General features: G+C 46.6%; 1 protein-coding gene across 1 annotated transcript; it reads left to right on the top strand.

Moving 5' to 3' along the window:
- Positions 1–8,096: 8,096 nt before the first annotated feature.
- Positions 8,097–14,352, top strand: LOC129827712 (neuronal PAS domain-containing protein 4A-like). The gene is made up of 8 exons (XM_055888805.1): positions 8,097–8,663; positions 9,138–9,301; positions 9,425–9,527; positions 9,645–9,954; positions 10,093–10,202; positions 10,401–10,536; positions 10,662–12,385; positions 12,508–14,352. Exons 1-8 carry the CDS (start codon positions 8,489–8,491, stop codon positions 12,534–12,536), a joined length of 2,751 nt encoding a protein of 916 aa, XP_055744780.1. The 5' UTR covers positions 8,097–8,488; the 3' UTR covers positions 12,537–14,352.
- The last annotated feature ends 4,170 nt before the right edge of the window (positions 14,353–18,522 follow it).

Below are 18,522 nucleotides of genomic sequence, written 5' to 3'. Positions count from 1 at the left end.
TAGCTTTATTCCAGAGAACGGTCGGCAGGAGGTGACAGAGGACAACTCTCGTCAGCTCATGTAAGCAACGTTTTACTTACAGCGCTGTGCCATCAACGCTAGCCCAGCAACTAAGATAGCTGAGCTGAGAAGTAAGTGGCCATACCTTTTCACGCAGAAGGAACTCTACAACCACTTCAAGTTACTGACAGATGTCTCAGTCCTGGATAAAAATGGATGCCACGATGGCAGAAAAAATAAAGATTATCATTCAATACTTCCGCTACAAACCAACAAATGAAGAGGTTCGGCACATCCTGTCAAGGTTTGAAAAGGGTGGAGCGACTGCAGTTGGCCTTGTGTTGTCCTCCTGCTGACGGCCCATTTCAAAGACAGGACGGATGCACTCTTTCTACAGGCCGATGTGAGTTTTACATTCATCTGCATCTTATGCATAAGATAATCATTTTCTATGTATGTTAGAATTTAAAATTATGATGTGCCAAATGTTCAAAATATGTGAATTGAAAGTTATAGAATTTGTTGTTTTATATCTTTCAGGTGTCAGCCACAGACACAGATGTGGAGGGATCAATTCAACCTGCCTGTAACGATAATCCTCCTCCTCTTCAACCGAAAAGGAGGAGTATTGAGGGAACCAAGGCGCAGCGGATTGTGAAGACATAATGATTTATTAAAGACAAGACGAAAACACGAACTTCACTATAAACTAACAAAATAACAAAACGAAAGTAGACAGTCCTGAACGACGAACTTACATACAACGTGAAGAACGAAATGAACAGACTACATGAAATGAACAAACCGTATACAGTCCCGTATGGTGCAAACATTGACACGGACACAGGAGACAACCACCCACAAACAAACACTGTGAACCGCCTACCTAAATATGACTCTCAATTAGAGGAACGCCAAACACCTGCCTCCAATTGAGAGCCATACCAGGCAACCCTAAACCAACATAGAAACAGACAACATAGAATGCCCACCCAAACTCACGTCCTGACCAACTAACACACAAAACTAAACAGAAAACAGGTCAGGAACGTGACAGTACCCCCCCCACAAGGTGCGAACTCCGGACGCACCAGCACAAAGTCTAGGGGAGGGTCTGGGTGGGCATCTAACCACGGTGGTGGCTCAGGCTCCGGGCGCGGTTCCCACCCCACCATAATCCATCCTAACTTCCTCCCACAAAGAATGTCCACCCTCTTTCTTCCCCCACACAATTCTCTTAATAATATATTAAATAAAGATAACACCAGGACAGAGAGATAAATCAAGATAGAGGGATAGATAAGACTATAGAGATAGATGAAGATAGAGAGGGAGATTAGGATAGAGGGGCAACTCCGGACTGAAAGGCAGCTCCGGACAGAGAGACAGCTCTGGACTGATGGGCAGTTCTGGGTATCCAGCCTTTTCAGGCTGAAGGGCAGCTCATGGCTGACTGACGACTCTCGATGCTCATGGCTGGCTGACGGCTCTCGACGCTCATGGCAGGCTGACGGCTCTCGACGCTCATGGCAGGCTGACGGCTCTCGACGCTCATGGCAGGCTGACGGCTCTCGACGCTCATGGCAGGCTGACGGCTCTCGACGCTCATGGCAGGCTGACGGCTCACGACGCTCATGGCGCTCTGACGGCTCTGGCTGCTCATGGCTCTCTGACGGCTCTGGCTGCTCATGGCTCACTGACGGCTCTGGCTGCACATGGCTCTTTGACGGCTCTGGCTGCTCATGGCGCTCTGACGGCTCTGGCTGCTCATGGCTCGCTGGCGGCTCTGGCAGATCCTGTCTGGTTGGCGGCTCTGGCAGATCCTGTCTGGTTGGCGGCTCTGGCAGATCCTGTCTGGTTGGCGGCTCTGGCAGATCCTGTCTGGTTGGCGGCTCTGGCAGATCCTGTCTGGCTGACGGCTCTAGCGGCTCCTGTCTGGCTGATGGCTCTAGCGGCTCCTGTCTGGCTGACGGCTCTGTAGGCTCATGGCAGACGGGCGGCTTTGCAGGCTCATGGCAGACGGGCGGCTTTGCAGGCTCCTGGCAGACGGATGGCTCAGATGGCGCTGGGGAGACGGATGGCTCAGATGGCGCTGGGGAGACGGATGGCTCAGATGGCGCTGGGGAGACGGATGGCTCAGATGGCGCTGGTGAGACGGATGGCTCTGGCCGGATATGGCGCACTGTAGACCTGGTGCGTGGTGCCGGAACTGGAGGCACCGTGCTAATGATAAGCACCTTCCTACTAGTGCGGGGAGCAGGGACAGGGCACACTGTATCCTCAAAGCCTACTCTACCCCTGATGCGTGGTACCGGCACTGGTGACGCCGGGCTGAGGACAAGCACATCAGGATTAGTAGGGGGAGAATATATAGTGTGTACAGGGCTCTGGAGACGCACTGGTAGCTTAGTGCGTGGGGCCGGAACTGGAGGCACCGGGCTAGATGCACGCACTACAGGGAGAGTGCGTGGAGGAGGAACAGGGCTCTGGAAATGCACTGGTAGCCTAGTGCGTAATGTAGGCACTGTAGGTACTAGGCTGGGGCGGGGAGGTGGCGCCGGAAATACCGGACCGTGCAGGCGTACTGGCTCTCTTGAGCATTGAGCCTGCCCAACCTTACCTGGTTGAATGCTCCCGGTCGCCCTGCCAGTGCGGCGAGGTGGAATAGCCCGCACTGGGCTATGCAGGCGAACCGGGGAAACCATGCGTAAGGCAGGTGCCATGTATGCCGGCCCGAGGAGACGCACTGGAGACCAGACGCGTTGAGCCGGCCTCATGACACCTGGCTCAATGCCCAATCTAGCCCTACCAGTGCGGGGAGGTGGAATAACCCGCACTGGGCTATGCACACGTACAGGAGACACCGTGCGCTCTACTGCGTAACACGGTGTCTGCCCGTACTCCCGCTCTCCACGGTTAGCCTGGGAAGTGGGCGCAGGTCTCCTACCTGCCCTTGGCCCACAACCCCTTAGCCCCCCCCCAAGAAATTTTTGGGAATTACTCACGGGCTTTTCGGGCTTCCGTGCAAGACGCGTCCCCTCATAACTCCGGTTCTTCACTCCAGTAGCCTCTGCTCTCCTCAGTGCCTCCACCTGTTCCCATGGGAGGCGATCCCTTCCAGCCAGGATCTCCTCCCATGTGTAGCAACCTTTACCGTCCAATACATCGTCCCAAGTCCATTCCTCCTTCTTGCGCTGTCCCTTACTCCGTTTAAACCGCTGCTTGGCTCTGGATTGGTGGGTGGTTCTGTAACGATAATCCTCCTCCTCTTCAACCGAAAAGGAGGAGTATTGAGGGAACCAAGGCGCAGCGGATTGTGAAGACATAATGATTTATTAAAGACAAGACGAAAACACGAACTTCACTATAAACTAACAAAATAACAAAACGAAAGTAGACAGTCCTGAACGACGAACTTACATACAACGTGAAGAACGAAATGAACAGACTACATGAAATGAACAAACCGTATACAGTCCCGTATGGTGCAAACATTGACACGGACACAGGAGACAACCACCCACAAACAAACACTGTGAACCGCCTACCTAAATATGACTCTCAATTAGAGGAACGCCAAACACCTGCCTCCAATTGAGAGCCATACCAGGCAACCCTAAACCAACATAGAAACAGACAACATAGAATGCCCACCCAAACTCACGTCCTGACCAACTAACACACAAAACTAAACAGAAAACAGGTCAGGAACGTGACACTGCCGGACTCACCAAGACTGATTGTTCAAGGTAGTGTATCCAATAAGACGTTCTGTGTAAGTAATTATTTTTAGACAGGGCCTTACAATAGCAATATTGCACAGAGCTAATTGTGAAACATAAATGTGATCTGATTTCAGGTAACACAATGACCCTTATGTCACGTTCCTGACCTGTTTTCTGCTGTTTTGTATGTGTGTAGTCGGTCAGGGCGTGAGTTGGGGTGGGCATTCTATGTTATGTGTATCTATGTTGGTTAATGGGTTACCTGATATGGTTCTCAATTAGAGGCAGGTGGTTTACGTTTCCTCTGATTGAGAGCCATATTAAGGTAGATTGTTTCACATTGTTTGTTGTGGGTGGTTGTCTCCTGTGTTTGTATGTTGGTACCACATGGGACTGTATCGTTCGTTCGTTTGTTTTGTAGTCTGTACCTGTTCGTGCGTTCTTCGTTGTATGTAAGTTCTCATGTCCAGGTCTGTCTACGTCGTTTTGTTATTTTGTTAATTATCAAGTGTAGTTCGTTTTTTCGTCTTGTTTAATAAATTAAATCATTATGTCATCATACCTCGCTGCACATTGGTCTTCCGATCCCTCTCTCCTCCCCTCGTCCGAGGAGGAGGAAGAGCTAGAGTTTCGTTACACCTTATTAAAGCTTGAGTATGTCGTTTTGGGAAGGGCATAAATGGAAATCTGGGAATAGGACAAAATATCCATTGAGATCTTTTCTAACCATAATCTCACATAATTAAAAAGTCAAATTACCATTCCCAAAATGACATACTCTGGCGTTCACCCTGGGAGTGAAGGTAATGATTTGCCTCCTAAGATAAGGCCAGGTAGACATGTTGCTCAAAACTCTGTTGAGAGTAGGACTACTACCCCTCTTAGTAGGAAACAAGATATAAATATATATATATACACAAAACTCTGTTGAGAGTAGGACTACTACCCCTCTTAGTAGGAAACAAGATATAAATATATATATATACACAAAACTCTGTTGAGAGTAGGACTACTACCCCTCTTAGTAGGAAACAAGATAGATTTGTTATTTTTTTGAAAAATCACAATTTTTTTGTGTGGAAAAATCACGATTTTTGCGTTACCTGTGTCTGAAAGGTTATTTTTATTTCAAAAGCTAAGATATATGCAGTATACCAGTGCCTTTCTTATCTGTAATTCTGTCACTTTCTCTGCTGGAACAGTTATAAACATGCTATTTATTCGGGACGTTGCTCTATTTTGAAGATTGATACATTTGAAAACTTTTTGTTGCCTTGTTACAAACTATCATTATTTGTTATGTCACATACAAGCTAGAATATCATGAAACATACATTTGTAAAGGAAGATGCTTCTCAGTTGTGTAGATGGGGTGGTTGCATCCATCCTAACTAATGCTATTATGGAAAACCTTGATTTTGTGAAGTTATGTCATACCAGGACTATTAAGATTAACAATTGTATTCTGTCCTGATTAATCATTTTCAGATGTACACTTTTTGATAGGGGAAAGGTGTAGGTTTGTAATTGAAGTGTTTGTGATGAAGCCCATTTGGCAACAGTTTATTGGCATTTCCTACCGAGCAACGGTGAAGTTGTACTATGGGAGCTTATAGAATGTGTTGTCACTTTTTTTTCTTTGCATTAAACCATGCTTAATAACATTTGGTTTACTTGTTTTGGTAATGCAAATGTTTTAGAAGTTTACAGTACTGTTGGTATATTTTATCTGTAAATGAATTACGTTACTGTAAAAGTACATACAACCGATAAATTACTGTAATTTAACAGCAATTCGAGTTGCCAAGTAAATCCTGTACATTTCGTCGATGCAAGTAATTATTGTAAAATATAAGCACAATAATATATTGTAATTAGAAAGGTGTACAGGTACTGTAATAATACAGAAAATTGTTGTTATTTATAAACAGTAAATTATTGTAGTACATCTACAGCAACATGTTGTAATTATAATTTACAGTAAATCACTGTTGTTTTACAGTACTTTTACTGGCAACTTTTTTTGCCATTCATTTTCTGTCATTTCTACAGTCAATTTTTACAGTGTACATCCCTGACAACTTACATGGGAAAAAATGCCCTTTTCACTCTACCCAGTGCTGAACATAGTGGTTGTAGCTCTCTTCATTCAGAAGCTGTCTGTAATTTTATCCACAAAACAATAACACAGGTCAACAGTCAGTAAAGTATGAATAGAGAAGACAGACCAATGGTGAAGGCTAATGCAGATCCATTTGATCGTTCATGTACAGTATGTCATGTGGGAAGCTGTTTATACTGCTCTGTCTCAACAAGTTATCCATTGTTACTGTACCTTTCTGCATTTGCGGAAAGCAACATTTGATGAACGCCATCACTCTATGTGACAATTATTGTCTAGGTATACATAAAGAGGAACATGCAGGTGTTTTGTTTGATGTTTAGGCGTAATAAACGCTCCTAGAGAGCGATGCAGCACTACGGAGAGCTGAAACGTCTATGTAGCTGTCCATGGTGCTGAAATATATTGCGGCCGCTCAAAAATAAAGCATTTGCGGGGAAAGGGAAGGTCCGTGAAATCGAAGTTTGTGAACATGCAACATATATTTTGAGCCTTAAAAAAACCCATCTGTCTAAAAATAGGGACAATTGGAGATAGAAGCGGGGGTGCGCCACTGAGTGCATGTGTCAGTTACGGGTGAGAGCTATTTATAGAAACGAGGAGATTCATCTCTGTGCTCGTGCTTTGTTTGCAACAGGTGTGGTGTTTGTGTGTGTGTGTGTGTGTGTGTGTGTGTGTGTGTGTGTGTGTGTGTGTGTGTGTGTGTGTGTGTGTGTGTGTGTGTGTGTGTGTGTGTGTGTGTGTGTGTGTGTGTGTGTGTGTGTGTGTGTGTGTGTGTTTAGGCCAATATACTTTGAGTATCCTATAAAATATATAAAATTCTACAAAACAGTTTGAATGCTTCAAATATCACATTGACTATATACTAAACTTTAACACGCAGTAAGAACACCATGACATAATTGTTGCAACATACTTTCATATAGTTCCTTTCAAATAATTTCACAAAACATCACATTTCATCTCAAATTGAGCTTCCACAATTCACTGGATCCGACTGTCTTCTCACAGGTTTTTACACATCAGTGGTAGATGTAGATACGAACGACTGCTGCAAAGCCTCCATCCCCAAGCCTTCAAAGAATTTAGGCAACGTTTTATATAATAGTTTGATTGAAGAGGATGTATTTTGGGCAAGAACAAACTGGTCTTATCTGTTCAGCCCATAGAGAAAGGGTTGGGGTATGATCATGTTGTTTGGATCTATGTTTTTCGACAAAGCGAGAAAAAAAAACACAATTTGCTAAATATTAACACGGGTGCTTATAAATAAGATGCAACTATAACCTGTGAAAATGGTTACAAGGCTTTCCCAAATAATTCCCCGTTTGGATGCAATCCACGCCTAAGGTTTTCAACCAGAAGAATCAGCCAGGTTTCGATGCATAGACTAGACATAGCTCAGCATCACCCTTAGCTACATTCCGCTCAAATGACCTTATAAGGAAGGATGTTGCAGTTTATGTAACATATAGGCTATACAGCGCGATTAGGCTGTCTCTCCTTTTCCTTTGCGCGTTAGCCCCGGAGGCACTGCGCTGCCTGACAACTGAATTTCAGTCAGAATGGTGGATTCCATTCATAAAAAGAGACTGAATTTGGTGATGTAACACTGCCCTACTGTCCCGCGTTTCTCCCCTAGAATAACTTTTTGCTGGAATATTGTTAATATATAACCTTGGCATGCATCTGCATGCGTTACCCTAAAGGTCGACGGTGGACGGTTTTAAAGAAGGCATCGCATCGTTCATAATCATAACATTAAACATATTATGAGCTAGCCTGGCGAGGCATAGATGCATTTGCATCATTTAGGCTACTGATAACCTAGCCTACACTATATTAAGAATGATACATTTTCAGAGAGGATCAACCGTTCCTCGGGTGCCAAACATAAAAACAAATCTTCTCAGTTTCACTGCCCCCCCCCCCTCCCTTACACCGGGGTCCGGTGACTCCGTCTACGTTTTACGTTTGTCTCCGCCCATTCCTCGGTTTTGTCCAAATCGGGCTTTTTGCGTCGCCGGAGCTCCCGATATCAAGCCAACGTCATCATTGGGTAGAGGGAAGAGCTGACGTCAGAAAAGAGTCACCAAAAGGAGAGGGTAGGAGCAGTAGGGGGAGCGGGCAGAGGGAGAGAATTTCACCATTGCTAACATTGAATCCCCCTCGGCCCCCCTTCTCTCTAGCCCCCCCTCTTCCTACAACGTCGGTGTTGGCGCGTTGGGAGCCCCCCTTCGTCACCGGAATCCCAGCCTATATAACTTACTCGAGAGCAGAGTCCCTCCACCAGATTTACGGGATCCGGATATCTGGGCGAGAGACGGCTACTACAGCCGCCGAATCACTCACACTCTGAACCGGTGGAAAGCCATCCAGCGGCTAGCCAGCAACCTTACTGGACGCTGTGGCGGAACCGAAGAGGAAAAAAGAACGGATAGGAGAAGGTCTGAAGCCTTACTCTGGAACAAGCTGAGATGAAATTCCAATAGTAAAACGACAAGGTTATTACTACTAGACTTTCTCTGACACCTCATCTTGGGAGAAAGAGACTCAGACCTCATCTGACGCAACGGTCAATATTCCGTTGAGTTTCACCTTCAAGTCCAGGGAATTTAGTCAACCACTGTAACAGGCTACAATGTATCGATCAACGAAGGGCGCGTCGAAGGCTCGAAGGGACCAAATCAACGCGGAGATTCGGAACCTGAAGGACTTGCTTCCCATATCCGATGCGGAAAAGGCACGGCTCTCATACCTACATATCATGTCCCTTGCCAGCATGTACACCAGAAAATCGGTCTTCTTCTCTCAAGGTAAGCGCGACTTAGCTTATAACAGACAAGTTCAAATACACTCAGTGTATAACCCATAGCCTGTTGATTCATAACTAAGAAATGCTTGTGAATGAAACATATATTGACAAACTGTTGCTTCCATCCTTCTGAGCTAGTTGCATGCTACCTTTGGCTTTCCGCTTGAATCAACAGGTGCCATATTTCTTGTTGAAAGAAACAGTTGATGAATTTCATGTCTACATGTGAATTATGTTGTTTAGGAATATATATAAGGAAATATTATCGTGCTTTGTTTGAGCTTCTGGCGTGAAAAACTATTTTAGAGCCGAGTGTCGCTATCTAGTGCTGAAACGCTTCTACCGCTGTCCATGGCACTGAAATCTAATGCGTCCGTTCTATGGCTATTGCAGGGAGCCTTTGTGGTATGATGACACCAATTAGCTAAACAAAAACATAATTAAAAAAACATTTCCCATCATCTTTTGTTTTTAGAATCGGGATCCGCTGGCAGTCTGGAGGAAAGCGCGAGGTTCCTGTCTTTCCACGAGCTGTCAGAGCTGGTGCAGGAGCTACCAGGGTTCCTGCTCTTGCTGACTGGGGAAGGCAAGCTGCTCTACCTGTCAGACAGCGTCTCCGAGCACCTCGGCCACTCCATGGTGAGTTCACGGGAGACCATATCATGTCTAAATAGCAAACTAGTAAATTAGCTGTAATTTAGATTTTGTCTCAGGGATTTCATGAATATGCTAAATAAAAACGACTTTTGCTCGATGTTTCAGGTGGATCTGGTTGCCCAGGGTGACAGTGTGTATGATATCATTGACCCTACTGACCACTTCATCATGAGGACCAACCTAGCCCCTCCTACATCACCTGACACAGGTAAGATGCGCCTCCATATTTCCAATGGTACAGAAACGTGTCACAAATGGCTCGCATTTATATCACTCAGATCATTTCTGATATTCACAATTTCTTCTTTCCTCTTCTTTCTCTCAGATCGTCTATTCCGTTGTCATTTCAACACTTCCAAGTCGGTACGCAGGCAGAGTGCTGGGAACAAGCTGGTTCTGGTCCGGGCGCGCTGCCCTTTCCCACCCTCCTCTTCTACCACCCCTAGCTCCTACTGGACATCCAATCCCGTCTGGATGTGCTTCTGTTCCCCTCTGGAAGCCGTCCCCACCCGCTCTGGTCCTGGGGGGGACCAAGTTCCAGCTCTGATCCCTCCTGCTGCTGAGAACAACTTCTTCCTAGCCTCGTTCCAGTCTCAACACAGCCGAGACATGAGGCTCCAGAATGCACAGGACAGGTGAGGTCACATCCACTGACCAGGCAACGCCACCTGTTGCTTTAGATCGTCTGAGTGATGGCATGACGTGTACGCTTTATAGTTAGAAGTATGTTGAAGACATAGACTTACCATGTCTTCTCTCCATCTTCCCTGTAGTGTCAGTGTTTACCTTGGCCTTGATGTGTCAGCCCTGAGGTCTCGCTCCTGGTACAGCCTCCTCCACCCACAGGACCTGTCACACGCCTCCGCTCAGCACTGCAGCCTGTGTAAGTACCAATTCAGTTCACCACTCAACAATCACACACAGACGCACCAACACACATCAACACAAATGTGAACTCAATTATACTGCATCCACCATTACATGGAGCAAACTTCACTACAAACCCACCATTAAAGTTCTGTGACGTGATCAGTTGTAGAACACTGTCTGATGTCGATCTTCTCTCTTTGTTCCCCCACAGTGAGAGAGGGAGGAGAGGGTAGATCTGAGATGGTGGTACGGGTGGAGTCTGCAGACCACTCCTGGGTCTGGCTCTACATGGTATTGCAGCTGGAGGCAGGAGACAGCCCCATCAGCAGCAACAACTACATCATCAGGTACTACCTCTACCCTATGACAGATCATCATAACACATTTTCAATAGATATAAAGGAGATTGCAAAGAGCACAAGAGAATCTTACTAACCATTTCCATCTTTTTCTCTTTCTGTTTCTCTCTCAGTGAGGCGGAGGCGTGGTCAGTGAGACAGCAGCTGAGCACAGAGCAGACCCAGCTGACCCTGGTACTGAGTACCAGTACCTCCCGCCAGGACAGCCTGAGCCTGTCCAGCCCAGACCAAGTCTTCACCCCTGGCAGCAGTGGCCTCTCAGCCCAGTCCTTTGACTTCAGCATGACTGTGTCCAGCAGTGTGGGCTCCTCAGACGAGACAGGGGGCGCCACCACTGAGCCCATGCAGGTGGAGGGCGACCCTCGCTCTAGTATTTCCTCTATTGAGGAGGAGAGCTTCTTCCAGCAGCAGCAGATGCCTTCCCCTGTCCAAAGCCGCTCTGCTGCCTCCTCCCCCACCCCAGTTACCGTTGCCACGGTAGCAGACCTGGACTTCCTCACTCAGAACATTCTCCTGCCCCCCTCCTTCCAGCTCGAGCCCCCGCTGCCCGCCCTCCCCCTTCCACTCCCCCCAGTGCCCACCTCCCAGGAGCAGCAGACCAAAGAGTTTGTGTGTACGCCCCCCTACACACCCCAGCTGGGCGGGGGCAGCTTCCTGTTCGGCGAGCCCCTCTTTAGCTTCGACCCCACAGGCACCACCACACCCCCTCCTTCCACCACCACAGCTACAGCCACCACCTCCATCGCCCCCTCGCTCTCCCCCTCCGCCCCACCCACCACAGCCTCCAGCCCTGCTCCCCCCTCCTCCCTGTGCCTCACTGGCCCCTCCACCGACCTGTTCTTCCCTGCCGATCCCTGCAGTGGCTCTATTTATGAGAAGCTACCCCCCACCCCTGACAGCCCTCGGGATGGGGACTGTACAGTGATGACCTTGCCTGAGGTTCGGGGACCCCTGTATGTAGATGTCCCTTTAGGGCCCTTTCACTACCCCCTCGAGGGCCTCCTCACCCCAGAGGCCTCCCCCGGTAAACAGCCGGGTCTCTCTTTCTTCTCCTTGGAGAGAGAGAGGGATAAGGAGAGAGCAGAGATCTCCCTCTTAGCTCAGCACATCAGCTCCTTAGCAGAGGGATTCTACCTGGATCCTCTCTTATCCAAGCTATCCCCTCCTTCCATGTCCCCCTCCTCCTCCCCTCCCCGCCCGACCCTCTCACCATCCGTAGCCACCGCTGGTGTTGACTCTATCCACATGCTGGGAGAGTTTTACCCCGTTAAAGTGTGGAGAGGCCTGGACTTCCCCGTATTCCAAGATGATGATGACTCTCTGTTTGAAGAGAGCATCTTAGAAGCCCTGCTCCAGGACTTCTCCACCCCTCCACCCCTCTCCCCCTCCATCCCCCCACCATCTCCCCCCAACCCAGTCTGCTGGCACTCACCCTCCCACTTTGAGGGGGTCAGCCACTTCTGTAGCGTCCAATCGGCGCACTGTTACCCCACGGCCAGGTGCGGGGCGACATTGGCCGGCGAGGCCGGGGCGATGGCAGAATGGGAGGGGCTGGGGGAGGAGCCTATGGAGATCGAGGTGGCGTCATCACCTCTGTCTTCCTGTTCCTCCATCCCAGCATCCCCTCCCCTGCGGCTCACTGCCTCCCCCACCTCCGCCCCCTCCACGCCCGTCGCCCCCAACACGCCCGCCGTGCCTTGCGCCCAGTCCCTCCTGGAGGAGCTGGCCGCCCTGGAACCTATGTTTGGGGCAGGTGCCTCGATCGCCCCCGGCTTGGGGCAGCAACCTGAGTTGTATCAACTCCAGTGTCACCAGCCGCCACAGTGCTTCCACAAAGGTGAGAATCATTCAGTTAACTTGTTCTACTGTCTTTCTCTGTTTGATAAATGGATTAAGATGTGTTAACCCTGAACATACCAGACTAATGTGCCTTTCCTCTTTGTCTCTTGTGTTTTTCAGATGGGAGTGGAAGTGTTCCCCCGTTCTAAATAAGTCTGTGACTTACTTCATTAAGTATGGCATATTGTCATATTTCGTGGAGCTATTTTACTGAAAAGTAAAGATGATTTAAGTGTATAAATATATACATAATGTATACTACTAAAGGACTTTATTTCTTACATGTCTACTGAGAACAAATATTGCCTTCATATTTTTGTTCATTTATTTATTAATTCATGTATTCTATATATTTTTTTTTATCAAACAATTTCGCATTTAATTTCAACATTGACATAATGGTGCAATATTTACCAACCGAATGTACCCATGACTGACTGAGTTTTGGGTCCATTTGGTGCCACAGCTTTTCTGTAACATGAGCTTCAGATTTGATCAGTCAGAGACGTAACAAAATCTCTGACCTTGTAAAGCGCTGTTTAACTTCCAGACCACATTTGTATTCACTCGTAGTGAAAAACCTGTTGCGAACAAAAAAAATGAGAATACCTTCTTTGATATTTCAATAGAGAAATGACTTAGAGCATTATTGCTTGTAATGCAGCAACGCAAACTCAAATCACAAATGTGGTGAAAGTCTATGTTTACAAAAATCTCTACTGACCTGGTACAACCACTGACAGTAGCTGACAAAAGGGGACCAGATTCCCTCTCTCACATCCGCAATATTCAGTTTCCAGAGAGACACATAGTTCTACTCTGACCTTATTGTATTCCTCTCTTGTCATAGCTTGAAAGGCCACGTCTAAACATACAAATACTGTAGTCAAACTAACCTAATACTTTGAGCTTTGAGTTTGCGGCTGAACATTTGAAAACATTTGACTTCGTGTTATTTCTCCATTACAAACTTGTGTATCAATGTGATGGTGTGCACAAAAAAAAACAATACAAAACTTGTGAAGACATAGGTCTTGGAATGTCCACACGCAAGAACGCGTGACGAAGGTTTCTGGCCTTCACCTGAAGGTGTTGCCGAATGGAAATCGTCTGGAAGTTACTCAACAACTGTGTGTGGTTCTGTTGTGTACAGGACCAGCACATTGTACATTAGACTCTGAATGTGGGTTCTTTAGGTCACCGTTCTCTTGGGCTTGGCTTCAAGGGCAGCTCTGCTGGATTTTCTTGCAGCATCAATATTTGCAATGCTGGCAGTTTATAGCGGCTCCTGTGTGCCTGACATGGCCATGACCTGCTGAACTCTGAACTCTAACTGAACTCTTTCTCTATGTCCATGAACCAATGGACTGACAGTCACATCGTAGCTCTACTTGAGCTATGGTGTTGTGGGGCACAATACGGCAATGTGAATGACTATATGATTCTTCTTTTTTGAGAGGGGTTAGACAAAAATGGAAGTTTTGTTTTAAAAAATGACCTGAAAATAGTGTGATGGGTTACTATTTATATTCAGTTCCTCCTAAGCGACACGGGTTGAGAATGGTACTATTCCCATGGTGTCGACGTGCTAACGTAGAGTTGTCTACGGTCAAGTAAAGGATTGATTCCTACGTTCTAGCTATTAAATGCTACGTTTAACATATGTGTAAGTATTATATTGTATGTGTTGAATTGAAAAATAAGAAACTGTTGATGTTCAATGCATAATGCATTATGTCTGTGGATGTATGCACATGCAATTTTTTTGAAGGCTTGTACACATTTGTACATTTGTATGAATACATCAGTCTGTACATATCAGAGACATTTCTATTGTTTAAGATGGACTATATACATGATGATATATTGAAGAATGGACATTGTGGATCAGTGTTCTCTTGTGTTGCTGAAAAGTGTATTTGGTTGTCAAACAAATGCATTTATATTAAAGTGCACTTAAAGCGGTTGGATCTCTTTGTGTCGTCACTTCCAGTCCACCTCCTCCTCCTCCTTCTACCTACTCTCATCATCATCCCTTCATCCCTCCTCTCTCCTCCCTCCCTCCTCTCTCCTCCCTCCCTCGCTCTCTCCTCCGTTTCTTCCCCTGGAGCGAGCTCCGCTCAGCAACAGCACTGACGCAACGATCTGACTCAGACTGACGCACACGCTCCACACCGAGGCTCTCACACACACAGGCACACACCACACACACACAGTTGGCTCCCACTCAAGCAGGCATGATCACTTTGACACACACATTCACACAGGGGCGGGACCAAAAATCGGCTCTGGCATTTCTAACACGCCAGCTACTGTTTTTCCACCTGATCATTCCCCCCCCCCTAAGCCCCCATTATTAGCCAGATATTTTGCGAAAAAATTAATTAAATAGTTAGACAGGCCCACATTTGTCCAAAATACCAGATGGCCAGCCCGCCCCTGCACGCACACCCAATAGGAGCCCCTCCATCTTTACAAATAGCAGCAGATCACACTCACTCAATGTACCTGCTACTCCGAGAGCGTGCTGTGATGGTGTCAGACTCCATATATAGGCATTCCTGTGTCGAAGCTCTGATTCAAGCAGCCCCCTCTTTCCTCAGCCTCCGATTCAGATGGGAGGGGGGACTGGGGGAGCCAGAGAGAGAGAAAGAGATAGAGAAGGGAGAGAGGGGGGGAGAAAAAGAGAGCAAGAGAAGAGAGGAAGCCAAAACCAGAGAGAAAGAGGGACAGTCATGATGAATGTACTATCAATCACTAACTAGTACCCAGTGAAAGCTCTGTGCTCTTCACATCATGGAGGGCGCATTTTGGTAAAATCACTAACGTTACATGAGTGATGGGCATTGCCATGTTACTGTGTAAATGCATCCTGCCACCTCCCCAGGTTCCTCAAATCTAATTTCAAAAGCAGATCTGCAGGATAGGGTACAAATGTGAGACCTTTAATATCTTATATACTAAACCTGGAGAGACAAAGCTTTGCCATACCAACATTTTGTTTCAGCACCAGACCAGTCACTGCAGTAAGCCTCCTGGAGATGAGAGCAGCAAATATAGAATAGATTGTAGCTCTCTCCTGTCATCTTGTGGCCAAGCAAAAGTAGTGCATTTTCAAACACGGAACTCATTAGAAAAAATAGAAAATTCCTCTCACTGTCAACTGCGTTTATTTTCAGCAAACTTAACATGTGTAAATATTTGTATGAACATAACAAGATTCAACAACTGAGACATAAACTGAACAAGTTCCACAGACATGTGACTAACAGAAATGGAATAATGTGTCCCTGAACAAAGGGGGGGTCAAAATCAAAAGTAACAGTCGGTATCTGGTGTGGCCACCAGCTGCATTAAGTACTGCAGTGCATCTCCTCCTCATGGACTGCGCCAGATTTGTCAGTTCTTGCTGTGAGATGTTACCCCACTCTTCCACCAAGGCACCTGCAAGTTCCCGGACATTTCTGGGGGTAATGGCCATAGCCCTCACTCTCCGATCCAACAGGTCCCAGACGTGCCCAATGGGATTGAGATCCGGGCTCTTCGCTGGCCATGGCAGAACACTGACATTCCTGCCTTGCACAGAATAAGCAGTGTGCTTGGTGGCATTGTCATGCTGGAGGGTCATGTCAGGATGAGCCTGCAGGAAGGGTACCACATGAGGGAGGAGGATGTCTTCCCTGTAACGCACAGCGTTGAGATTGCCTGCAATGACAACAAGCTCAGTCTGATGATGATGCTGATGATGCTGTGACACACCGCCCCGGACCATGGCGGACCCTCCACCTCCAAATCGATCCCGCTCCAGAGTACAGGCCTCGGTGTAATGCTCATTGCTTCGACGATAAACGCAAATCATCACCGACCATCACCTCTGGTGAGACAAAACCGCGACTTGTCAGCCGCGACTTGTCAGAAGAGCACTTTTTGCCAGTCCTGTCTGGTCCAGTGACGGTGGGTTTGTGCCCATGGGCGACATTGTTGCCGGTGATGTCTGATGAGGACCTGCCTTACAACAGGCCTACAAGCCCTCAGTCCAGCCTCTCTCAGCCTATTGCGGACAGTCTGAGCACTGATGGAGGGATTGTGCGTTCCTGGTGTAACTCGGGCAGTTGTTGTTGCCATCCTGTACCTGTCCCGCAGGTGTGATGTTCGGATGGACCGATCCTGTGCAGGTGCTGTTACACGTGGTCTGCCACTGCAAGGACGTCCTGTCTCCCTGTAGTGCTGGCTTAGGCGTCTCACAGTACGGACATTGCAATTTATTGCCCTGGCCACATCTGCAGTCCTCATGCCTCCTTGCAGCATGCCTAAGGCACGTTCACGCAGATGAGCAGGGACCCTGGGCATCTTTCTTTTGGTGTTTATCAGAGTCAGTAGAAAGACCTCTTTTGTGTCCTAAGTTTTCATAACTGTGACCTTAATTGCCTACCGTCTGTAAGCTGTTAGTGTCTAACGACCGTTCCACAGGTGCATGGTCATTAATTGTTTATGGTTTATTGAACAAGCGTGGGAAACAGTGTTTAAACCCTTTACAATGAAGATCTGATTTTTACAAATTATCTTTGAAAGACATGGTCCAGGAAAAGGGACGTTTGTCTTCTTGCTTTGTTTACTTCCATGGGACAGAGAGAAAAAAATGCATTTATAAAGCTAATTTCCTGCAATTCTACACATTTTACCATGACTTACACCATGCTCATATTTGGTATCTTATTAGGATTCCCTTTAGCTGTTGCGAAAGCAGCAGCTACTCTTCCTGGGGTCCACACAAAACATGAAACATGACATAATACAGAACATTAATAGATAAGAACAGCTCAAGGACTGAACTACATACATTTAGAAATCGACGCATATAGCCTACATGCCAATACATACACACAAAATATTTAGGTCAAATAAGGGAGAGCTATTGTTGCTTTAACTGTTTGTTTAACTCGGGTTTGCTGTTCATTTGAGAAACATGAAATGGAAGATAGTTTCATGCAATAGTGGCTCTGTATTATACTGTACACTTTCTTGAATTTGCTCTGGATTTGGGGACTGTGAAAAGACCCCTGGTGGCATGTCTATTGTCAGAGCACATTAATGTTTCTCATAAAAAGAGAAGTAATACAGTCAGTCTCTCCTCAACTCGTAGCCAAGAGAGACTGGCATGTATAGTATTTATATCAGCCCTCTGATTACAATGAAGAGCAAGACGTACTGCTCTGTTCTGGGCCAGCTGCAGCTTAACTAGATCTTTCTCTGCAGGACTTGACCACATGACTGGACAATAATCAAGATAAGACAAAACTGTAGCCTGCAGGAGTTGTTTTATGGAGTCTGGTGTCAAAAAAGCAGAGCATCTATTTATTATGGACACACCTCATATTTACAACCATTGAATCTACAGTGCTGTGAAAAAGTATTTTCCCCCTTCCTGATTTCTCATTTTTTTGCACATTTGTCACACTTAAGTGTTTCAGATCATCAAACAAATTTAAATATTACACAAAGATTACCCAACTAAACACAAAATGCAGTTAAGTGATGATTTTATTTATTAAGGGAAAAAAAGCTATCCGAACCTTCATGGCCCTATGTGACAAAGTAATTTCCCCCAAACCTAATAACCACCCAAACCTAATAGCCACCCAAATCTAATAATCACCCAAACCTAATAGCCACCCTCAGCAGCAACAACTGCAATCAAGCGTTTGCAATAACTGGCAATGAGTCTTTCACATCGCTGTGGAGGAATTTTGGCCCACTCTTCTTTGCAGAATTGTTTTAATTCAGCCACATTGGAGGGTTTTCGAGCATGAACCGCCTTTTTAAGGTCACGCCACAGCATCTCAATCAGATTCAAGTCCAGACTTTGACTCGGCCACTCCAAAACCATTTTGTTTTTTAAAACCATTCAGAGGTGGACTTGCTGGTGTGTTTTGGATCATTGTCCTGCTGCAGAACCCAAGTGCGCTTCAGCTTGAGGTCACGAACTGATGGCCGGACATTCTCCTTCAGGATTTTTTGGTAGAGAGCAGAATTCATGGTTCCATCAATCACAGCAAGTCATCCAGGTCCTGAAGCAGCAATGCAGCCCCAGACCATCACACCACCACCACCATATTTGCCTGTTGGTATGATGTT

Source organism: Salvelinus fontinalis, chromosome 29 (genome assembly GCF_029448725.1).
Source record: "Salvelinus fontinalis isolate EN_2023a chromosome 29, ASM2944872v1, whole genome shotgun sequence".
Classification (NCBI taxonomy): Eukaryota; Metazoa; Chordata; class Actinopteri; order Salmoniformes; family Salmonidae; genus Salvelinus; species Salvelinus fontinalis.
This window is presented reverse-complemented; position numbering and strand designations above follow the sequence as displayed.